The 25,899-nt window shown below is 41.1% G+C and overlaps 1 protein-coding gene across 2 annotated transcripts in view; it reads left to right on the forward strand.

The window, feature by feature from the left end:
• LOC124721197 (terminal uridylyltransferase 4-like) overlaps positions 1–25,899 on the forward strand; it is a 207,296-nt gene that overhangs the window by 109,493 nt on the left and 71,904 nt on the right. For both annotated transcript variants that reach the window (XM_047246042.1, XM_047246041.1), the window contains 3 exons: positions 12,619–12,769; positions 24,120–24,306; positions 25,080–25,230. In XM_047246042.1, coding sequence (XP_047101998.1) covers positions 12,619–12,769; positions 24,120–24,306; positions 25,080–25,230 — 489 coding nt within the window. The remainder of the gene's footprint in view (positions 1–12,618; positions 12,770–24,119; positions 24,307–25,079; positions 25,231–25,899) is intronic.

A 25,899-nucleotide genomic window follows, 5' to 3' on the forward strand; every position in this document is an offset into this window, starting at 1 on the left:
ATCGTTTACTTTCGCTCAGTCTGGCAGTATTAAATTTTCAATTCTGTGTTTTTCTGTTTCACAAGTTGAGGGGGCGTATCATCAACAACACGACATGGCTGGTTAAATATTTAGGGAATTAAATCTGAATTCTAACATATTTTTTAAACTGTTGGAGTGCGTTGCCCCCCCCCCCCCTCCCCCTCCCTTCTGTTTTGTAAACAACTTGGTTATGTACCTGTTACCACCACATGCCACAAGAATGTCAGCACAGTGTAGGGATTAATTTTTCACTTTGACCTATGAAGAACTATGTGAACACTTGGAGAGTCAAGGGATCCTCTTCCTACATGGCATATATCGAAGTTTGCCAGACAACAAAGTAGACACCGGCGTATTCAGCCTTGATTTTTAAGGGGAATTTTCTTCCAGGAAACATCAAAATTATGTGTTAGAGTTGTGATTTGAAGCCGATGGTGTTTTAAATCCCAGGGTTCGGGCATACATCTATTTGGTAGAAATGATCTGATTTGTGGAGACTGTGACCAGTCACTTAACAAAAATTCACCATGTGCACTACTACCTGTCTGTTTCAATTGTGTGAATGACCACCCTCCTTGAGCCCCAAAGTTTGCTAACCTACCCATGGAACACAAAATCCAGAAACTGGAGGTCACAGATTGTGTCTCATATTTTGATGTCTGGCAAAAATAAGATTCTTTGAATCAATTCTCAATTATATCGAACTTGGTGCCTACTGTGGCCAGGTCATTAGCAGGTTAGAATTTCATTCACCCTGGAAATTTATAGATCAGGGACCTAGGACCAGCCAGTGACTGAAAGGATTGTGGGTTCTTCTTCCATTCCTACACTGACAGTTCATGGGATTGTAAGAATCATGACTGCCGGAAGTTGTGAAAGGCAAAGATAAGAAATTTTGGAAGAAGGCTATTCTGTTGATTCCCCCACCCTTACTGTCCGACTGTGGTCCGATGTTCATTGATGTTCCACACCTGCCAGTGACAGTGATCCTTGCACGTGATCTGTCCTCCTGGCCCCTCCACACACAACCAGCACACCCTCAATGTACCAAAACTACAACTGATTTTTTGTTCTGTGATCTGTGTTGCTTTCAAAGAAAGACACTACCGTGATGCTCATTCTTCAACTCTTTGGGGTTACTGTGCATTCTATTGGAACCATACTTGCTCCAAGATAGCATCTATACATTGGTTTGCAGGGATATTGTTAGTGAGGGGAATCATCCTAATGCCAGGTTGGAAGCAGTAGCGGTGTGAGTGCAAATGCCCCCAGTGATTGCCACTTGTGATATTTGTTTACCTCCAGCAGGGTATTTACTTACTTGGTATGACTATCTTAGTCCAACAACTCTGAATACCTTTCCTCCTACTTTTGGGATGTAGTGCTAATCACACCATGTGAGGGAGTACCAGTTTATCTAATAGGGCCTCCTGATCAACCAGCTTCTTTCCAAATTTGATCTCTATCCCTTCACTGGTGTTACTCCTATAAACTTCATTTCCACTCATGATACCTTTTTGGCTATCGACTTCAAAATCCCTTCCTGAATCTTGTGCCTTCACTACAATAGTTGTTACATGACAATCTTTGCTACAATGACCACTTTTCAGTGATTGTGTAACTTTCTTATGCAGGGTCCCTGAGTCATGGGATCATTTGTCCCTTTCCACTGCAGTTTCCGGGAAGAACGATCCACAGGTGACCATCTAGTTAGGTGGGGAAAAGCAATCTGACAGGGTTTTACTAAATTCCAATAATAAAGTATTGCTGCATGAGAAAGGTTAATCCTTCCTGCTTCATTTCCCACACCTCTTTGGATGTGGATCGCACTACACTCCTCTATATTTACAATGCTGTGATCCAATTCCAATTCGACTATGGCTGTTCAGGGATATGGCTCATTGGCTCCTTCAGCTTTGAAATTATACAGGCCATTGGTGCCTAGTTCCATTTGTGGTCTCGTTGCTGAAGTGGGGATCTTATCCCTTCAGTTCCCACAGTACCAACTCTTCCTCACTTCTGCAGTCACCATCTGACAAATTCCTATCATCCAAATTCTTTTTGCATTCAGGGGGCATAGACCTCTGACATGTGGAATTATCCATCATGACCCTCTCCGGGGACCTACACCTAAACTGCCCCCCACCCCCAACCCCCCCACCCCCCCTGCCCAATTGTACTCAGAATAAGAATTAGGATCAATCTGTTTCAAGGGCCTAAAGTTTGTTTCCACTATAGCTGTTCAGCAACTGTTCATCTCAGTTCTTCTGGAGTATCAGGATGCTATCATCATTTACGCTGACGGGTCTAAAGTCTTAGAGTGTATCCTAGAGAAGTTATTACTTGCTCTACATTTGCTGTGATGACTCCTGTGGATTTTCAGATGCAAATAAGACTTCTCCTCACTTGGAGATACAACAATATCTGGTTGCCTACTGCCACCACTAATAAATTCCACACCAAAGCAGTGACTAATGCTGCATGGCACTCCTCTTTTCCTCCCTGAAGGAATCCACCATCTCATGTCCCCTCCACAACTCCATAGTTTTGTATTGTGTAATGAACCACACCCAAATTGTGGCTGTGGAGCCTTTTGGACAGTAGTAACTCACATACTGGTGGAATGCTCCCTCCTCCTGCCTCACTGTGCTTAGCATGGTCCTCCAAATTCTTTGCCCCTGATTTTGGTGAATGACTCATGGCCAATTGAACAGGTTCTCTGTTAAGGCGTCAGGCAGGGTTGTTTCGGGTTGGATCTGGAGGTCCCTCAACAGTACTTCCTTTGCCAGCTGCAGAGAATTGACTTGCCAGGGAGACTGTCAGGAGGAATGCTCTGGGGAAAAAAGGCACGAGAATCTGATACGTGGACAGCCCTGTATCACTAGCTCATAATGGCATGTAACAGAGAATGGAGTGTCACAGTCACAAGCAGTAAAATACAGGCTATAAGTGTGTCTTTGACCATCTTGCAGTGATTCCATAGTCCTCTGCCACCTCCATGTTGGACACACAAAGTTGATCTACCCTCAGGGGCTTGCATTCATTTGCTGGACATGGGCTTGGTGATGCTAGGGCTCCTGACCTGAGGCATGGTAAGTGCTGCCAGTCCTCTGTTACTGTAAGCTCTGGGCAAGCTTCATCGACCACCTTGTTATGGCAGTGGAACATTGTGTGTCACTGAGAATGGGTATCTTGGCTTGACCACCCGGATTGTGAGGATGGTTAAAACCTGTATAATACACACGTCAATCTTAAGGTGCGCTGTGCACCAGGAAGACGCATGACTGTTGCGATGGAACAGTCATTAGCGGGCAACCTGTGGGGAACCTGCTGCACCTAAATTGTATAAGGCTTACCTAGGCATGCGGGGTTCTCTCTAGGTGGACTATTATTACCTCAGCTGCTCGTGGGACCGAGATGGGGCCCTCAAAATTCTCACCTCCTATGCCCAGCAGATAGGGTGGGCCACTGGTAGGTACCAACACCCAATCAAACAAGATGGCTCTTGTAGCCAGTACTCCTGACATGGGATCTTTTCAGTGTACTTATGGTGACAGTGAAAGAACACATGCTGCTAGTAAGAATGTTTTTGTAATAGTTCATACAAAAGAGGGCAGCTTTGACAAAATTTGTCCTTTAATGTAGAAAGGGTTTAGAGGGGGGATTGCTGGAAATATAAAATCTCTCAAGTGATAATGCAATGGTACACTGTCGATAGAAACTTTTAATTCCCAACAAGTTTAGAATCTCTAGAAAGCCCAATGCCTCAAGGAATATGCCATCGAAACTGAGCCACACACCATCTTGAATTGTAGCAAAAGTGTTATGACATGCAGGGATATCGGACTTGAAAGATGAGTGGGCTCCACAGTGGGCAAAACAACATGAAGAAGGTGGATGGGGATCTTGTAAAATCCGACTGCTTCATCCTGATGTTCAGTAGCATGAAACTTCCTGATCATTTTAAAGCAAGAAAGTTTCCTTTCCCTAAGCATGTGGCCTTGTGTCTCCAACCCATTGCACTGTTTCAGATGCCAGCACTTTGGGCACGCTACTCTCTGGTGTCACGGAGAAGTCAGTTGTGGCAAATGTGGTAAGACTGCCCACGATGGAGTCACTTGTTCATCTCCTATGGAGTGTGTGAATTGCTCTTGGGCTCGCCTTGTCTGGAGTCGGGACTGCATTGTATATCTTGAAGAACGGGAGATGCTAGAGCTTAAGACTACAAAGTGCATGCTGTGTTGTGAGGCCAGAAAGATGTATAAAGCCAAGCTGCCCCCAGTGTTTGCTACCTCCTTTGCTTCAGTTCTTAAACATTTGGTACAGAAGGCTGATGATGCTACACAAATGAAAGTTGCTAGTGTCAGCACTGGTACCTGTGTTTGTCAATGCACTTGTGCTGCTGCACTTATTTCAACACCTGTACCTCTCTGCAGAACTTCAGAAAAGGCTGTGATTGTCAACGTTGCAGAGTGCCCTGCCCATCCAAAAATTGTCTGGTCCACTGTCCAGCACTGCCACTACCACAGCTGCAGTTGTGCCTCCGAAGCCTACCAAGGGCACAAAATCAAAGGCAAAGCATCTGCCACCGATGGAAACGGACAGTAAACAGTCCGATGGTGTTGACACCGTCCACTCTGCCGTCTCTCATGAATCTTCTGTAGAGACTGTGTTGGACTGGGGCAATCATCTCGCATTCCCCAGCAGAAAGAAAGGATAAAAGTGCAACCCCTGCGACAGAGGGCTTCCATATTATGGAACATTAAAGGGTTCAGGACATGTGAAGGAGCTGAAACTTCTGACACAGGCACCCCCACTGTGTTGTGTTTACATTTAAAGCCACTGACACCCCTGTTCAACAGGGCTATTCCTCTACTGAAAGACTGTGGACAGAGCTGAGGGAGGGGTTGCTATGTTTGTCAATAACATGCACCACTCCTCTGCTCTCTCCTTCGTTACTGACCCACAAGCAGAAGCTGTTGCAGGTCATGTGGCTCAGAAGATCACTATCTACTCCCTGTGCGTACCTCTACAGGATTGAACAACTCCCTGCCCATTTCTCCTACTGCTGGGTGATTTCAATGCCTGTAATATATTATGGGGCTCCAGGGGTCAAGTATTGGAGAACCTCACGATGTGTCATGAGCTGTGCATCGTCAGTAGAGGCAGTCCTCCTCATTTCTTGGCTGCTACTGGATCGTCCTCGGCCATCAACCTCTCCTTCTGCTCTCGTGCCCTTGCAGGTTATGCTTAGAAGGAAACCACTGATAACTTTCATTCCAGTGACCTCTTCCCACTGTGGATCCACCTACTGGATGGAGCATTACCTGAACAGAAGCCACCAAAATGGGTGCTCAGCAGGGCTAACTGGATGCTGTTCAGCCATCTGGCTGTGTTTGAGCACTTCGACAGTGTCCAGGAATGGGTGGATCACATTACATGAGTGATGCATATATCCATCCCAAAATCCTCAGGTCATGTTAGGAGGCAACCTTTACCTTGGTGGACCCGTGAGTGGCGCTCAGCAATCCCAGAGAGGGTTGCGGCTCATTAACAGTCTCCTTTGCCAACTACAGACAACTTCATAGCCTTTTGGGTTGCAAGAGCCAAGGCTTGACACATAATTGAGGAGAGCATTCCTGGACTCTGTCAACCCTCCCACTTGGTCTGCAAAAGTATGGGAAGCCATCAGGAGGATTCCCAGTAAACACAGTTGTTTACCAATAGCAGCAGCACTGAAGCAGGGGCGTCTCCAAACAGTATCCAGAGACATTGCTCAGATGATGGCAGAGCATTTTGCAAAGACTACTGCCAGTGCCAGCCAGGATCAGGCACTTTGCTGCTATCATTCGACTGTAGCGGGGGGCAAGTCGGACTTCAGATCCAACAATTCTGAATCTTGCAACTCCCTTTTCTCCATGTGGGAGCTGGAATCAGCACTGTTTGAGACTCGTGATATTTCACCCGGTCATGACCAAATCCAGCACTGCATGCTTCGACATTTGCCAACAGTGTCAAAGGAAATCATCCTCAAATTTTTGTAATTTGATATGACAGAAAGGTCATTTTCACTCTTGGAGATAGGCAATTTTGATTCCTCTCCTCAAACCAGGAAAGGACCCCACACGTCACAGTAGTTACCAGAGTACTGCCTTAATGAGCTGTGATCGGAAAGACACTGCATCAAATGGTTAACCATTGTCTGGTGTGGTTGTTAGAGACTAGGCAATTCCTTTGCCACTCTGTGTGGATTCTGGAGATTTCGGTCCACCGCTGACACCATGATCCTGCTAGAGCCATCTATTCAGCAGGTTTTCCTTTGTAAACATCACTGTCTCTGTATGTTATTTGTCGTCAGTAAGGTGTAAGATACTACTTGGAGATATAGTAGTCTAGAGCAACTTCATCGATGGGGCTTTCATAGTCACCTCTCAATCTTCATACATTCTTTTCTGTCAAAGCAGTTTTTTAGATCCTATATTGTTGACTTGCTGTCAGATTGTTATGAGCAGGAGAATTGTGTACCTCAGGGCAATGTTTTAAGTGTTACACTCTTTGCTATAACCATAAACAGTATTGTGTGTACAGTGAGGAGTCCTGTAAAATGCTCCTTATTTGTGAACGATTTTACTGTTTTCCGTTCCTGCTCCAGTGTTACGACAGTGACTCATCAGTTGCAATTTATGGTGTCAGATTAGAGGAGTGGGCTGCAAAGATGGGTTTTCAGTTTTCCTCAGGTAAAAATGTGTGTGTTCATTTTAATTCTTCTCATCATATTTTTCATTTGTCTGTCCTGCGTATGAGGGACACTGTTCTACGTTTAAAGACTCTTTGAGTTTTCTGGGCCTCATTTTTTACTCCAAATTGCCGTGGTTGTCACACCTGAGAGATCTGATAGCCAGGACCCTGAAGGAACTGAATATCATTAAGTGTTTTAGCCACAGGTCTTGCGAAGTGGACATGGTGAATCTGCTTCAGCTTTTCTTCATGCGTTTGCGGCTAGACTAGGGGCACACAGTGTATGGATTAGCACGAGGCCTTCTTATCTGAAGATCATTGACGCTGTCCACCATGACGGGATAGGCTGGCCGTGGGTGCTTATAGGATCATCCCCGTATCCAGTCTCTGTGCTGAGGCTGGTGAACTGCCACTTACAATCTGACAGCAACTTCTCATTGTGCATCAGGCACGTAAGTTCGTCGCAGATCCAAATTCACCTGCATACCATACTGTTGCTCATCCGACTTGGGACTGCCTTTACTCCAGTCATCCATTAGCAACAAAGTCCATTTGGGATCTGTGTGTGGTGTGTGCTGGAGTCACTTGGTGTGGAGCAAGTACAACCCCAAATCCAGGGTTTTAATCGTGTGCCACCGTGGTTACTGCAGAGGTCCAGAGTAATTTTAGGTTTAGTTCAGTACAGATTGCACTCCTGCATGTGCCATTAATGCATTATTTAAGGACATTTTAACTGAACACTAAGACTCTACAGCTGTCTTTACGGATGGATTGAAATGGGGGAGGGAGGGGGGCCCTCAGTTGGTTGCTCTGTTGTTTTCCCAGATCATGTCCTCAAGGTTCAACTGCCTCAAGACTTCACTGTCTTTGAAATCGAATTATATGCAATCTCATGGGCACTGGAGCTGAGGAATATGATTAGACTACTAAATTCCTTCCAATTTTAAACATGGCTGACAGCAGCAACCGCAAATCCAGCTGGTTGGCTGTAAACTTTATGTATTGAAAATACTAAATTCCTTGTTTGTTTAAATTCTCTGAGTGCCCTTCTCTCTGTACAATGCTTGTTCCCAGCAGATAAAGTCATTCAGAATAGCCAGAGAAGAAAGTGAGAGGCTGGAAGTGGCAGACAATAGGCTCTGTCTAGTAAAGCCCACAATGCGGCTGTGGTGTACATCCTTCCAGCCTCACTGACAGGCCAAGGTCCTCCTCACCTGTCTTCACATAGACCACAGCTCTATGATGCATGGCTTCTTACTCCAGTGAGAGGACACTACTATGTTTGGTGCGTGTGGTGTAGAGATCACTGTGTGCCACATTTTATTAGACTACGTTTTATTTTCAGACCAGTGGGTAGCAGCAGATTTGCTTACAGACCTGCCCTCTATTTTAAGTGACTTTCCAAAAAATGTGGTTAGAGTTTTAAAGTTTTGTGAGTTGTCCAACATTTTTCCCAAGATTTTAAGTAGGTGGTTTTAATGTGTTTACAGGGTGACGGGCTCACCCATATATTTTGTAAGTGGCCAGCTGGTCACATTTGCCTGTGCCATTGTTTTAGCCCCTTTGTTGTTTTACTTCTGTTTTAATCCAGGATATAGCACCCTTCATCCTTTCTCCCTTGTTTTAAAACATGTGAGATAGAGTGATTGTGTGGCTCAACACAAGCGAGTTGGGATTGAGTGCATCAATGAACCTTGCCCAAAAAAAAAACCATGAAGTTGACCCATGGATACATCCTACAACATGTGCTTCCTGCCCCCCCCCCCCCCCCCCCCCCCAAAAAAAAAAAAAAAAAGATAGCCGTACTGCCACCCATATCCTTTTACAGTGCCCGTCATCACTGCTAAATGTTGTTTTGCAGCTGGCCAAGTCACTCCCTGAAATCTTAGCTGATAATGTTTAGGCAGCAAATAAAATTTAAAATTTTATCTGTATTGTATATTTACATTGGAAATCTTCATTGTTAACCCAGATAGTCCTGAATTATTTGTTTTTCAAAATTGATTTATATCTTATGTACATTCATTCACAAGGTTGTAAGGAAGAAAGTAAAAACAATTTTGAGTATTTATTTTTATATAGTATTTCCAAAAATGGGCGTCCTTCCAGAAGGACGTCAGGACAATAAGGGAACGTGTTTTTAAAGTATATGACATTGCACAATTAACTTGTTTTGGTTTTTATACTTTGAAATAAACATTAATAAATTTGAATTATGGGCTAAAACAGCTAATAAATACAAAAAACAAAAAAAAAACCTATACACACATTTTATGCACTAGCATGATAAGGCAAAAAGCAACAAACATGAAGTGGATCGTCACATTTTACGCACATAGTAGTAGTATTTTTGTGGCAACTACGACATTTCAGCTGCTGCTTCTTTTTTGTTATTTCGTCCATAGGTAATTCAGCAACATAATGTTCTCTTCCATCAAATCTAGAATCTAGTTTTGCCCTCTTACTATGACGTCCTCCGCTGGTAGTGACTCATTTGTTACTTTCAAGAATTGCAGTGACAATTCGACGACGAAATGTCAGATGATCTATGGGTTCTAAGTTGTGCTTGTAAAGATCCCAGGCATTTTGCTCTTCAATGTGTATAAAATGTGCAATGATCGAGAAATACCACTTTTTCCCTCTTATAGAGCATGTATATAAGGATACATTTTGGTCAGCTCGATCTATGCCTCCCATATGAGTATTGTAGGAGTCTAATAAGTTAGGTTGAGGCACGCTAATCCATTTCTTTTGTTCCCTGGAAAATCTTGCTACAGAGCGTAGTGGTTGCACTCTGTCAAAGTTGGTGGCTACAGTAACAACATTGTTGTCATTCCAACGTACAATGGAAATCCCGGATGCTGAGTCAGAACAAATTTCATATGATCCTCTATTTTCTTTTATCATTTTATCTACAGATGATAGAGTACAATTCTTAACTCTGTTTCCTCTTATTGTTCCTGTTGCTTCCACCCCCCCCCCCCCCCCCCCCCGCGCCCCCTCTCTTTTGATCATGCAGCGCAGTAGCATTGAGCTGACTTGCTGGTAATTTATCTACACCTGGATTTTCTTCAGCACCCGAATCTTCATCTGTTACGTCGTTAGTGAATATAGAGGAGGGTGTAATGTTACATCACACCAGTATTAGGTATTTCCTCATCTTTTGATTCTAACATGTCCAAAAGTTCCATAAGTGTACATTATTTTCTGTGAATACAAAATGACAACATATTACCCTGACGTCCTTCTGGAAGGAGGATTGAAAACATTATTGAATTACAACTGACGAAATCTTTCAATCGTAATATGAACCCATAAATAATATACGTTAATTCCTTAAGATATTATATGACAAGTTTCAGAATTATTGACGCAATATGAAAGAAAATATACATATCCGTTGATGACAAGGTCGATCAGTTCGTCCATGGTAAAATCGGCCCTATTTTCAAGACACAGTTTCTCACTCACTATGAACGACAGCATCAAACTGACTGTCGCAGCACGCAACTGACTCTGCCTACTTCATATAACAATGTGTCACAGTCCGTTGCAACAATGCGTTATTCACAAAAATAAATTTCAACAGTGAGTTACGTCGTCCTTCCAGAAGGATGTCAGGGTTATCTGGGTTAAGGTCCTGCTGGCTTCAGTACAGAGGAGGGAATCACCAAGGCCACATTTTTCGGGCAGGGAGAGCTCCGTCTACCCTATGTTTGGGAGCTGGTTCTGCTTCTGATGTCTCAACTCAGTTTTAATATTACCCTAAGCCTTAATTTCTCTTCACGTGTGTTTTAGTGCCCCTCCTTTTACAAAGCCAATTTTTTGACCTGTTGACCTGCTACAGTGGGCAGGGGAGCCTGGTTGGTTAGAGGTGCACCTTCCATTTCATGACAAGCTGCAGTGAGCTTCAAATCGCTCCCGGTTGACATCTGCAGTACTCTGCCATATTATCTCTTACCTCTGTGACTTTCTGAATAATTTATTCTTAACACCTCTTATGCCTGTCATATGTAAGTTTTCTTTTATGCTTTCTTGTGGTTTAAAATTGAATGTCTTTCTAGCGTGTTTCTAAAATACTCAGTATGAGGGACCAATTATGACTGTAGTTTGCATTTTTACGACTTGATTTTAAATGCCATAGTTTTGTGTATTTTAATAATGGCTTTTACCATTGATTGATGGAATCTAATAAATTATAGTGAACTTATTTTGTGAGAACATGCATCTCTCCCCCCACGTCCCCCACCCCACCCCAACCACCCACCCTGCGATATCTACACGCTGGCATCCAGTAAGGATGTTGTTGAGGGTCCAAAAATCTGTTGTTGTCATATTAATAATAGTTTGGACCCATGATGCTTTATAATCTCGTCCAATCCTTTATCTGAAATGTCCTGGTTTAGACAACGATTGATAGGTCAATTTGTGTTGGTTAATGTACTCAGATTAGAGGTTACAAGTTTCTCTTTAGTCTTAGAGGAGAGATTCGATGTTTTTTTATTTTTTTATTTATTTATTTATTTATTTTTTTTATTAAAAAGTCAACAAAGTCGGCACATGAAGTATTATGGATTTTCATGGCAGTGGCATGATGGAGCCAAGCTTGAGGAATACAAGGAAAGAAATGCATGATTTGAAGTTAAGTGTAATCAGTCTTGGGTAACAGGGAATGCTTCTGAAATGTATATCTGTCTGAGTGGTGTCTGTTTTGTCAGATATATCCCACAGAACAGACATCATTCGTGATGATGCGGCTGGTAAGTACGTGAAAACATGGAATGTAGGAAAGGGAAAGAGAAGGAAAAGGAAAGTTTGGGTAGAAGATGGTGATGGTTAACTGCACAGGACCTTGTGGTAATGCAACCAGAATTTAATGAAATCCGATGTTTGTATACAGAAAAAATGGTATACCACTTTTAAAGAAACGACATGTCTGGTTTTGTAAAGTATTGGAAACTGCAACACTGGACACAATAATAAATATGAGTAGTCTGATCAATTTACTGCCTGTGTGAAGGAGCGTATGGTGGGTGATAAATGACAATCCATAAGAGCCATGTCACCATGAGTGATGGCTGTTCTGTCTGACAGATCACACACCGCTCGGATAGAAACACATTTCAGAAAAAAGAGGGTAATGGTTCCCCGATGTTTATTTTAGTACAGATGCCAGATATCATTAGAACTTCTATGGGAATAAAGACTTGCGAGTAGAGAGTTCAATGGGTGAAGGACGTTGCATTGTAGCATGCAATAAGTTGAAAATTTGAGTCAGTCAGGGTCCGTTTCTGGATGGCCAAAGCACTTAAGGCAACTGCTCATAAGAAGCAGTAAATCCAGGTTAGAGTCCTGGACTGACACATATTTTCAACCTCATCAATTGCATTACCACAATACCCTGTGTGGCTAGCCGTCATGATTTCACCTTCCTTCATTTCATGTTTACATGAAGTGATTCTGAGAGATGCGTAGTTATACCTTACGAAACAGTTCTTGAAAGTGTGAAGCCACTGTGGTAATTAATCTTCTCATTGATAGAGTGTCTGTTTGCATGTATATTTTAATGTTCAAGTTTAAATGAAACATGCAGTTTTGATACCTCACTTCATTTGCAAAATTGGGAATATGATTGTGGCCCACTAATCTTCCAACAAGCTACTTAGCAAAAGAATTCACTCTTGTGAGCTGTCATTTATCACCCACCATGTATTGGTAGCTTATTGTAGTATTGTAACCCTCTGCTGCTGCTGCTGCTGTTGCTGCTGTGTAGAAGTATTTTGTGATGCATTTAATACTTTTCCTTAGATCTGTTGCTAAGAGATGGACTGATGGTTATTGATAATGTGTTTATTCCAGGATGTTATTTTGAACTGTATGGGTCTTCTCTGACAAGATTTGGGTTTAAGAATTCCAATATAAACTTCAGTTTCAATGTACCACCAAAAGTCAATGGTCCAACAGCATTACTCAACCTAAAATCATGGCTTGAGAAACAGGAAGAGATAAGGTGAGGAAATTTATGGCAAAACTTGACGACATATGGTTGATTGACACGTGTAATACAAAATTTTTTAATATAACTTGACTCTGGTGTTGCAGATGGTATAAGATTTTTCCATATTCTGTTGTTTGCATATGTTAGAAATGCCACCATAAGGTGTACAGAGCAAAGTATATTATGTACTAGGGTAAACATCCTCCTCTTCTGCCCCCCCTCCACCCCTCTCCCACTCCCCACGCATACCTTTAAAAAATCACAAAAACATTTTTTTGAATACTTTACCTCAATGGTTTAGGTTTTCGAACAAGGAATTCATGCCGCATAGAGCTCCTGTGTGGTATTCTAAAGTCCTCTGAACAGTGTGCTTCTGTGCCATGTACCATCATTACTAGAAGTGCTGTCAGTGTGCTCATAAAGTGGGCTGGTCTGTATTAAAAACAGTAAGAATAGTACCTGAAGAATTTGATATTGTTTATGCTGCTGAAACTGGTATGGTTTGTGACAACCTAGTTTGAGATCGTTGAATACAGAAACATTTCCATTGCTGTTTAATCTGTTTCATTGTTGCCAAGTAACAGGGCCCCATGAAATTTCTTAGTGACATTCCTAGAGATGGTGTGCTTCTGTGGCCAGATTGATGAGAGAGGGGTGTGTGTGTGTGTGTGTGTGTGTGTGTGTGTGTGTGTGTGTGTGTGTGTGTGTACACTCAAAGTGCAGCATTATTAGTGCCACTTGTGCTTCTGAGGAAGTTTTGCTATTCTTAACCTGTTTGATATCTTGTGTTTGATATCGTGTGCGTGCGCCTTAGTCCCATTTCAATGTTGGGTCAGCCGTCTCTAGTGTAAGCTATGAAATAGTGTGAACATTTTTCAAATGTCTGCGAGACGTATAACTGAGGCGGGACATGGGGACCAGTCCGGTATTTACCTACTGGGATGTGGTAAACCACCTAAAAACCACATCCAGGCTGGCTGGCACTCCGACTTTCATTGTCAGTCCGCCAGGCAGATTCGATCCCAGGAAGCAGCACATTAGTGCTCTCGGCTAACCTGGCAGGTACTTCTACTAGTACCTATGTCTTTCATATATGGGGTTTGGAGGAAAAATTGCCTGTACGCCTCTAAGGGCCCAGGTTTCTTTAAGGTACCATCATGGTTATTGTGCCGTATGTATGTTGGCAATAGTAACATTTCTTGACTCCCCTCACAATATGGATTCTTGGAATCCATTAAGGTACCATCATGGTTATTGTGCCGTATGTATGTTGGCAATAGTAACATTTCTTGACTCCCCTCACAATATGGATTCTTGGAATTTTTGAGTGCACTAATCTCACAATGAAAGATTGAGAGAAATCATCTAATGATGCACGCCATCTTTGTTTCAGTGTCTGCCATTGGGGTTTATTGAGCATACTGTGACATTCCCACTCTGATGTTACAAAAGTATGATGAACCGAGCAACACTTCCTTGAACCTTATCTCTCTCTTCTGGTAAGCCTGTTTGGTAAGGATCCCAGACAGAGAAACAATTCAGAAGAATGGGTGGCATGAGTATTGTAAGCAGCATTGTAACTGAGCTGCATTTTTTAAGAATTCTTCTTATGATTCTTAGCTTGGCATCTACTTTCCCAGCAACTAGTTGTATGCAGTCATTCCACTTTGAATTGCTGCAGTTAACACCTAGACAATAAACCTTTGTGATTGACTCGTGATGATGCCTTTCCTGTAGTCAAACAATATAGGATTCTTTCATCTATTAGTGCTTATTTACATTACATTTGCTTATATTGAGTCAGTTGCCAATCTTTGCACCAGGCATTGATAATTTCACTTCTTTCTGAATTCCTCAAGTTTTCTGTGGTGGCCCCTGCCTGTACATAATAGTCTTCATTGTATTTTCTTAAAAATTCGAAGTAAGATTCTGTTGTGTTGTTGTTAATGCTCAAGGCATCAGTGTCTGTTGGTTTTTAGTTTCTTACTGAGAATTTTTCAGATAGTGTGTAGCAGTACTTCAGTTGTTGTAGATTTTGTAATATTAGTTGTACAGAAAGCAATATGTATTTGGGATAATCTCATATCTTGAACTTTAGTCTGTGTAAAATTTATATCTTTAAAATATTGATTCGATTCTTCAGTACCAGAGCTAGGAATTCTAGAGGGCTGTTAGTGCCCACAATAGTTCTGTCCAATACATTTCAGCTATGGTCTTAAAATGATGTAGTAGATATTGTTTGCTATATCTCAGTGTCCATGATTAATATGGGATTGCCTGTTCTGTGGGTAATGACAGTAACATTCTTATTGCAGTCAAAATATTTAGATAATACATCCCATAACAATCCGCTGTATTAGTTTTTCAGTTGTGCTACTTCCTATTTAAGTGCAATGGAGTAGATAATATTCTCTCTATGAAATTCTCATTAGTTCAGCCATACTTCACATATAATCTCATCTATGATGTCAGAATTTGCAGCAGTGTAACATTATATGGAGTTGTATAATTGTAGAATTTTAACTGGCAAGAAAATTTGATTTGCCTTTCTTGGTGTCCAACAATGTAGAATAGTGAGAAATTGCTTTGTAGACAAGTCTAGTCACAGTAATCAGGTTCTACAGAACCCTGTTGAAACTGTTTTTAAAATTATCCATTTTATGAGACTGCATCTAGTGGCTGTTCTACACCCACAATTTAATATTAGCATTCAGCCATGTAATAAATACAATTAAGGAAAGGTAACCACTCACTCACAGCTGACAGATTTGTGATGCATAGAAATACAGAACAGAAAATGGTATTCACACAAGTTTTCAAGCTATTGCTAATGTTCTTCATCTAGCAAAAGCGTGCGCGGATGCGCGCGCGAGCCCCGAGAGAGAGAGAGAGAGAGAGAGAGAGAGAGAGAGAGAGCTCAAAAGTGTGAATATTGTTTTCTGCTGCACATATCTTTACGCCATCCATCAGTCAGCTATGGCTGCCTTTCCTTAATTTCACATATTATTCTATCCAGGAATTTCCATTGTTGTTATTCAACCACATAAGTTATTGTTCACCTCAGACAACATGTTTCTAGAATGCAAGCTCGAATCATCAGGTTTTTCAGAGAAACTACACTCATCACTCCTTAAAATTTAAAACCAGAGCCAACTGATTGTCATTGTCGGGCTTTAAAATCACTACTACTGCCCACACAGCAAGCACCAACTTTAAATCTTTGGTACCAAACATGTCTACATCCATATACTGCTCGCCAAGACCACAGATGTTCGATATTGGACTCCAGTGCCTGTTAGTCGCTGCAGTGTAACACTTGCTTATGAGTGCTTGTCATTGTTCATTTATTCATTTGGAACATCATCAAATTTCCTGTTGTATAGGGTAATCGCTAATTCCTCCATGTGCAGCTTCTGAGTGTAAAATTGTTAAATTTTCTTCATTTCCTTTGAGTGTACTCTCATATACCTGTACTTACCATCAGTTAATCTGTCATACACTATCCGTCCAAAAAGTTCAGAGATTGATTCTATTCCTGGTGTATTAGCGATGTCTGCACAGTGACTATGGTGGCAGTTGGAACTAACAGCTGGAAACCACAGATGTGCATTTGATCAGTCAGTTGTGAGAAAGCAATTTTAAGTTTTGGGTATGCTGTTGTTGTGTGTCATTGTTACAAATTGTGTTGGAGTGACACTAGTAAATCAAATCTTTAAGATGTTCTCCAGAATATTTTGAAGAAGAGAAAAGTCGGAGCAAATTTTTGTCATACACAATTTGACTCCTGAACAGAATAAACACCACATGGATTCGTGCGGCAACTTAATTGAAATGCAAAATGCAAACAATTTTTTTCGAGAAGAAATTGTCATGGGTACAGAGACTTGGCATTATCAGTAAGAACCTACCACAAAACAATAAAGTGTAGAAAATCTCATGAAGTGTCAGTGCTTTGACGACATTAGACATTCAAGCCAGCATATTGCGCCAGTTGTGGAACATCCCAAAGGAGGACTTTTCTGACAGCTGTACAAATGTTCTGTGCCTGCACTAAAGTGGTGGGAGACTACGTAGAACACCTGTAGCAGTAAAACTACTTGTGGAGACTAGAACTTCAAATGCTGTCACAGTACCAGACCACTTTCTGATACATCATATACAAGATTTCAACAGCCAATTTATTTGAGCTTGTCACCACAGTCTGGTTGTGCCTAAAGATGTGCCTAAAACAGATGCAATTCAACCATTTGGACTTTCTGAATTTTTTAAGTTGTCATTTGGTCTTTGCAATATTACAGTGATTTATTCATAGAATTTTGAATGATATGCCTTTACTTACATACTATTCTTTTCACTTCACCATTGGTGGAAGAAGGCACAATGCATCTTTCATATTTTCTCAGTTTGGTGGATAAGTATCACCTAAACATTTTGGGGAAAATAAAATTTTGGAGAAAGAGAGAGAGAGAGAGAGAGAGAGAGAGAGAGATATCATTGATGCATTATCGTGTATCACATCAAGGAATTCCACCATTAGAAGAAAAAGTGAAAACAATATCAGAGAGTTTCAAAGGCTCTTCAGGTGTTCTGCAGGATCCAAAAATCAACTCCATTTGATATTTAAGTGCTCCAGCTGTTCGTCATCTTCAAGAGAACGCCGCTTCTGCTGATGAGTCCCACTGAGAACTAATACGAGGCTGCAAATCGATGTCGTATATAGGCCTCCTTACTGTACACAGAGCATGCACCATCCATCACAGTTGCTGGGGAGATGGTGCCACCCTGTTTTTTTTTAAAAAAAAACCATAACGTCCAAGACTGGAAGCATCCCATCACTTTCAACCTCTTTGACAAATTTAATGCTGGGATGAAGGCAGTTGAAGTGATCCAAAAATTTGTTAAGAGTATCACATTTATGTGGCCAGACGAAAAAGGTATCATCCATGTACCTTCATATTGGTATAACAAAAATATTAGGAAGGTACTGGGAAAGCAGAGAATTTTGCGCAGTTGTTTTAAATGCTGACAAACAAAAATTATGCGAAATGAAAGCAGCTGTCAAAAGGTCGAGAGATTCTTTTAACGAATTTGAAAACAATATTTTATCTGCAGATTCTAAATGTAACCTCAAAAAATTTTGGTCGTACATAAAATCTATGAACGCTACAAATAATTAAATACCTTCTCTTGACGACAGTACAGGTAATGTAATGGATGATGATAAACACAAGGCCGAAATTCTAAACGTAGCTTTCAGAAACTCATTTATGGTAGAGGACTGCAGCACCATTCCCCCTTTCAATTATCGAACAAATGCAAGGATGGCTGACATAGTGTTTAGTGTATCTGGGATTGTAAAACAGTTAAGATCCTTAGATGCGGGGAAGGCATCTGTCCCAGACAGTATCCCTGTAATATTATATGTTGACAATGCTACAAATATAGCACCATTCTTATCCATCATCTATTAGAGATCATTGAAACAGTGGAAAGTTTCACTGGACTGGAACAAGGCCCAGGTCATAGCAATCTATTAAAAGGGTAGAAAATCGGATGCACATAATTACTGGCCAATTTCACAGACATCGATTTGTTGTAGAATCATGGAACGTATTTTGTGTTCAGACATAATGACCTTTCTAGACTCTGAGAAGCTCATCTGCAGGAAACAGCGGTCATGCGAGACACAGCTGGCCCTCGTTGTGAATGATATACAGCAGGCTCTAGATACCGGCTCCCAGGTGGATGCCATATTTCTCGACTTTCAAAAGGCGTTTGACTCGGTTACACATTGTCGCTTGCTCCAGAAAGTGCGCGCTTACAGGCTATCTGATGACATGTGGTTGGATAGAAAGTATTCTAACAGACAGAGAGCAGTATGTCATCCTGAATGGGGTGACTTCAACAGAAACAAGCGTAACTTCGGGTGTGCGCCAGGGCACATAAACGATCTGGTTGATGGTATTGACAGCGGCATTAGACTGTTTGCCAATGATGCTGTAGTCTACAGGAAAGTAGTATCACACGAAAGTTGTGAACAAATCAATGAGAATTTGCAGAAAATAAATGTGTGGTGTAATGACTGGCAGTTATCTCTCAATATTAATAAGTATAACCTACTGCGTATAACAAGGTGAAAATTCCCATTAATGTAAGAGTACAAAATAAATGCCCAGTCTTTGGAAGTGGTAACATCTGTCAAATATCTGGGTGTGACTATTCGGAATGATGTCAAATGGAATGATCAGATTACACAAGTAACAGGCAAGGCGAACTCTAAATTGCGCTTTATTGGTAGAATCCTGAAGCGATGCAGTCCTTCAACAAAGGAAATAGCTTACAATACATTAGTTCATCCAGTCTTCGAGTATTGTTCGTCTGTATGGTACCCTTACCAGTTGGGTCTGATTCAAGAGATAGAGAAGGTCCAAAGAAGAGCGGCAAGATTCGTGACTGATACGTTTAGCCACCGTGAGAGCGTTACAAATCTCGTAGAAAGTTTGAAGTGGGATACACTTGCAGATAGACGAGACACTAAACAGAAGGGGCTGCTCACTAAATTCCGAAATACGGTCTTCGCTGAGGATGTAGAGCATATATTATTACCACCAAGTTTCAAATCACGCAATGATCACCATTTAAATATAAGGGAAATTAGAGCTCATACTGAGGCGTTCAGATAGTCGTCATTTTTTCCCTTGTGCGACCCGTGAGTGGAACAGAGGGGGGAATATTACTTTGCCGCGAATTGTGCCCTCCGCCATATACCGCTTTACCGCTTGGTGGCTAGTGGAGTATATATGTAGATGTAGAAGCACATTGGTTGCAAAGCTGAAGTCCTCAGTGCCATATGCGTGAAGTCCTGGCGACTATGGGTGATAAAAGGACTACCCACAGCCACTCCTTCGTTCGGTTCAAAAACGTTGCCGTCAAATAAAAAATAGTTTTATGTCAGCACATGATGACAAAGCCTCACCAATTCTCTTTCCAGTTTTCCACTAATAGTCTGGCCACATGGACGTAATGATCTTAACAGATTTTTGGACCACTTCAGCTTTCTTTGTCTCAGTATTAAATTTACCATGGAGGTTGAAAGTGATGGGATGCTTCCATTCTTGGACGTTGTGGTTTACAAAAAACCAGGTGCTACTTTGGGACATAGTGTTCACCAAAAGCTGATGCACACAGATCAGTATCTGCATCCTAAGAGTTGTCATCCACCATACCAACGCAGTGGTGTCTCTAGGACTTTGGTATGCAGAACGTATGCCATTTCTGATGCAGACAGTTTAACCCAAGAACTTGCACCTTTGATGGCCCCCTTTTTTTTAAGGAAAATGGATACTCCAAGAAGCAGATTCATCAGGCTATGGAGTTTGTACCATCACCAGAAGTGCATGAAGAGGAGAATAGATTGGTGGCCTTTATTCCTTATGCTGGAGGTATATCATTTAAGATTAGAAGAATTTTAAGAAGTTTTAACTTTAAGAGTATGTTCTGTCCACCTTCCAAGATAAGGGCACTACTCAATTCTGAATGATGATTTGGGGCTTAGGAAGACTTGTATATACAAAATTCTGTGTCAATGGGGGAAGGCTTACATCAGCTGCTCGATTCGCACAGTTCATGACAGGTGCGTGGAACATAGTTGTTATACAAGGCTACAACAGCCAGAAAAATTGGCAGTAGCAGGACATTGCTTAAATGAGGGACACCACATGAAATTTGATGAAACTGTGATAGTTGCCAACACTTCCGGCTTTGGAACAGTGTCTATAAAGAGGTAATTGAAATTAGGTTGGTGGATAATTTAATTAATAGGGACAGTGGGTTTCCTCTTAGCAGAATGTGGAATCCTGTACTATCCTGCATCAAAATAGAACATTCTTCGGTGTGGCCAGTCCGAGTTTTCGAAAATAGTCTCTGAGTGCGATATATCATTGCTGCCGATGTTCTACAAAGGGTGGCGCTACGTGCCCAGTCTAGGAGGGCTGCAACCATGATGGGCGGTGCATGGACTGTGAACTGTTCGGAGGCCGATATAGGACGTCGATTTGCAGCCTGGCATCAGTTCTCAGCGGGACTCGTCAGCAGAAGCAGTGTTCTCCTGAGGATGGTGAACAGTTGGATCACCGAAATATTGACTCGCTGATTTTAGGATCCAGCAGCAAACCCGAAGAGACTTTCAATACCTATTATGTCGGGAAAGCCTAAAAAGTCAATCAAAGACATTCCTTGTCCTAAAATAGTAGCAGAACTTGTTTTTAGTACGAGTGAATTTCTACTTTCACATGTTACTACATACTGCAAGAGATTAAACTACCTTCGCTTAACTTGTGCAACGATATAGGTAGGAAGGATAATCACCTTGTACCATGGAACTGAGGGAGGTAGCACAGTGGTTAGCACACTGGACTCGCATTCAGGAGGATGATAGTTCAAACCCGCATGCGGCTATCCAGACTTAGGTTTTCTGTGATTTCCCTCAGTCGCTTAAGGCAAATGCTGGGATGGTTCCTTTGCAAGAGCACTGCTGATTTCCTTCACTACCCTTCCCTAATATGAGCTTGTGCTCTGTCTCTAATAACCTCGTTGTCAATGGGACATTAAACACTAAATTCCCTCTCCCCCTCTGTTTCATGGACCGATAGAGCAGACCAATCATTCAAGAAGTTAAAAGATGTAGCAAACGCAACTTGATTTGCTCATATCCCTTAATAGATCTTCCCTTAATTTTGATGGTGGCTGCTTTGAACTATGCTGTAGGGGCTTCTCTACACCAGTTGTGAGAAGGAACACATGAACCACTTGCATATTTCTCAAAGTCTCTCACCAACACACAAAGTAGTTGCAGTGCATATGATTGTGAATATTTGGGAACACACTCAGCAGTCACACATGTTTGGTATCTTCTCCAAGGTGATAAACCATTAACAGTTGCCCTTAAACAGCACCCAGGAAACAGCAACACCAAGGCAAATGCACCATCTTTTATTTCTAAGGCAGTTCACCACAGATACTTGATACCTTCTTGAATGAGAGAGTATTCTTACTAATACATGTTCCATTGTGCAGACATCATGTTGCCAGCCATCATTTCATATGAAGGCACAAAGCAATGACCCAAACTGGCCAAAGAATTCAGACTCATTGTATCATAGGCAGAGTGGATTTGATTTGACAGTACTTCATTTTGCCTGCTCTGAAACAAGATATAAAGCTTCAGGCAAAAGTATCTGTTCACTCTCAACATGTTCATAACATAGATTTCTAAACATACAAACAATGCATGTGGAACTTTCAAAGAAGTTTATGGTAGTTTCTTGCGTATCTGTACTGATCTGGTAGGACCATTACCTTGCTCTCAAAGCTTCACCTATTTCTTAACAGTGATCGACAGGTTTACACATTGGCCAGGGGCAGTTCCACTGAAGGGCATTTCTGCCAGCATTCACTGTCATAATAGATCGTGTATTTTGGAGTCCAAAAAAACGTCACCACTGAAGGAGAACAGCAATTTGAATGTCAGTGTTCTCTCCATACCCTAAGTGTATGCTATGTCAGAGCCACTGCATACCATTCGGCATTGAATGACAAAGTTGAATGGTGTCATCACAACATTAAAGAGCAGCATTAAGAGTATGACTGGGTCGAAAACTTGTCAATGATATTAATGGTTCTCCATGTGGATGAGAATCCTGAATATACCACCACCACTGCAAGAATGACTTGCAGCTGATTTCTTTGATCCTATGCCAGTGGAGTGTCGCATTCCAGTTTTAATTTTCATTTTGAAGCAACACATAGCGTCATTTAAACCAGTAAATGTTTGTCATCATGCTACAACATCTATCTTCATCCATCTTGAACTTACCTCTTCACATTTATCCATCAGACATGATGCACAGAGCAAACCTCTCCAATTTATCTGTAATGGACCATATCTGGTACATGCACGCTATGAGAAATGCCTTATTGCAGGAACACCTCAGAATCAGAACATCTTCATCGGCATGTTCAAGCCAGACTTCCTGCTCAGGAATATGAATCCTAGATCATCCACGTCAGCTTCAAGTAAACAGCCTGCTCCAGATATCAAAAACCTCCAGAGTGTTGTCAGCCAATTCAATGAGCTATACATTCTGGTAGTACAGTGCTCCTACGAAAGAAATAACTCGGTGTGAACTTGAGAGGGACTAGTGTGTGGGGCTGCAAATGATGCAGCTGAAATTATGAACAGAAAGAACAGACTAACTACTCCAATGAGTAGCAATATTTTTAACAGACTTAATATTTCATTGCATTCGTTGCAACTCTACACCTAGTTCCTCTCGAGTTAACACTGAGTTACTTCTTTCGGAAGTGTACTGTTCTACCGGAATGTATAGTTCATTGGATTGGCTGATAACACTCTGGAAGTTTGATACCTGGAGCTGGTTGTTTACTTGAAGCTGGCATGGGTGACCTGGGATCAATATTCCTCAGCAGGAAGGCTGGCTTGAGTGTGCCGATGGAGACGCTCTTCTGTTTCTGAGGTGTTACTTCAACAAGGCATTCTCAGAGTGTGAATGTACCAGATATGGGCCACCAAAGATAGTATAGTTAAAATAATTATTTATTAGGAAATTAGTCAGTTACATTTTTAAACTTAATGGAGCAATCGTGTAATTTTTATTTGGTTCCATAGTTTCTTGAACTGAAGCTGGAGATGATAGCTTGCATTCTTGCAACACATCGTTATTAGAAGTGAAGGACAATGTATGTAGTTACTAATAGCATTCAACGTACATATTACTGTTTAAAGCCAACTATGTCTTCATATTCTATGAGGAAATGTGCCTGGCATACACATATAATTGTAGTGGTCAAAAATATCAAAAAAATTTTGTCAAGCAAAGACTTCATATATTGCATAGGCAAAAATCATAACTGTATGATCAACAGATCGTAGAAAGATTGATTGACAAAATCATAATTACTACTGGATAGTGTGTCACATTGTATCACACACATCATTAAGACTGAATTATATTTTGTCAGTAATTATTTGGCATCTAATATTTAACAAAACTGAATGCTTCCTGATCTCTTGTGTTGGTATTACTAAATTCTCTGTCTGTAGTTTTGGAATGATGTACTATACTTACTGACCACTGAGAGAGCAGGTTAATACTTAGTGCACCTACTGCTGTGGTTTAAGCAGTGTCATTTCCCGTAATGAAGCATGAGGGTACTGCACTGCAGTGTACCTGTGCATGGCCACTTATTTATTATTTGCACTAACAGAACTGCCAGTATTGAAAATAAATAATTTATTTGCAACATTTTTGATTTTTGATTTGTTTGAAATTTTGTTTTGCAGAGATGTAACTCTAAATGTTGGGTGTGAACTGCCATTAATAACATTCCGAGATAGAGAAAATGACTTCTCATGTGATGTTGCATTGAATAATACTGAAGCTGTGAAGCTATCAGAACTCTTGTCAAATTATGGTGCTATAGATGATAGAGTTCTTCCATTGGGCATAACATTCCGTCATTGGGCAGAAGTAAGTCGCTATATTGTGGATATAAGCGCTTGTATTATGTATGTCTGATGTTGCACTAATAACAAAGCTCTACAATAAGTCTCATTAATATAATATGTGCCATTGTTATATTTATGAAACTATTATTTTTGCTGGTTAGTCTTAAATCTCTGAAATTGTTCAGAGAACTGTTTTGGCTGCAACTGAATATCTCTAGGAAAGGGTATGTGACTAATTGAAATTTTTTAACACTTGATCTGTGGTAGTAATACATGGTTTACAAGGTACAGAAGCAAATGGGATTGCAAATGTTACTTTACAAAAGTTAGAATCCAGATCACCCAAACCATATGCTGCTTCTTTGACTCAACTTGGGTGAAAACATCGTGCAACAGGTGTCTATTTGCAATATCTGCTGCAATTCCTCACCACTTTGTGGTAATGTGGCTCTGAGCTGTGATACTGAATTGAAATTATTTATGAAATGTATGATCATACTAGTGTGTAACCATTTTCATGTTTGGGGTATTTGGACTGTATGAAAATTTGTTAAATTTTAAGAAACATCTTAGGCTATCACAGGGGGCTGGGGGTGGAGAGAGAGAGAAATAGTAGTAGTGGTGGTGGTGGTGGTGGTGGTGGTGGTAATAGTAGTAGTAGTAGTAGTAGTAGTAGTAGTTTACATTTCAAACACACTACATTCCCTTTACTGTGGTTCCTTTGGTTTGCTCATCTCATGTGACTTGTCTTCATTTCCAGTGCCATTTGAGAGCTATTTATTGTAAAATTTATAGGTTTGCAAACTTGCCAGTCAAGATGATGGTGGACTTCCAAAACATGCTTTTGCTGTGATGACAGTGTTTTATCTTCAGCATGTCCAACCACCAGTATTGCCATTAGCACCCATTAGTGCAGAAAAGGGCAAACCATCAGAGGCTCAATGGGGTAAGTATTTTAACCAAAATACATATTAATTTTCCAGGATTTACATAGCTCTGCAAAATTTGAAATCTGTTATGAGAGGGAGGGTCAAATGAAATCAATCAAACCCTGTGTTCTCTGTGGGCAAACAGGTTTCTCTCTTTCTCCTGTGTACAGTAGAAAAATACATTTAGACACAGCCAAAGTACACGTATGTCCATATGTTGAACAAGCCTGCTAATTCTACATTCAGTACCCTCCCTCAGTAGTTGCAAGAGTATCTGCAGTTGCTCCTAGATCTAGTGCTCTATTAGATTTTTCAAAATTATTTTTATTATTACAGCAAAAAAAATGAAGATCACACAGTGAAAGTTGGAGCTATATTGCAATTGCTGTAGTTTTCCCACAACTACTTCTGTGGATTGCTGTCACTGAAGGTGCATATGTATGTATACTTCTGCAAACATGTTACTCTAACACACACATAAAAAGTAGAATGAAAGATCCAGCAGGCATGTTGATTATGTGGAAGAAAAAACTGAAGTTACTTCACGTGACTTCTTTAAGGATCTCTCTCAAAAGTGACGTAGTTGCAGGTCAGAATAGAGTTGATGAGAATGATAGGATCTCTGTCTTTTGTTTGTGGGGATTTGAAAAATGAGATACTGCCGGTGTCATTTGACAATTTCCAGA

Source organism: Schistocerca piceifrons, chromosome X (genome assembly GCF_021461385.2).
Source record: "Schistocerca piceifrons isolate TAMUIC-IGC-003096 chromosome X, iqSchPice1.1, whole genome shotgun sequence".
NCBI classification, from domain to species: Eukaryota; Metazoa; Arthropoda; class Insecta; order Orthoptera; family Acrididae; genus Schistocerca; species Schistocerca piceifrons.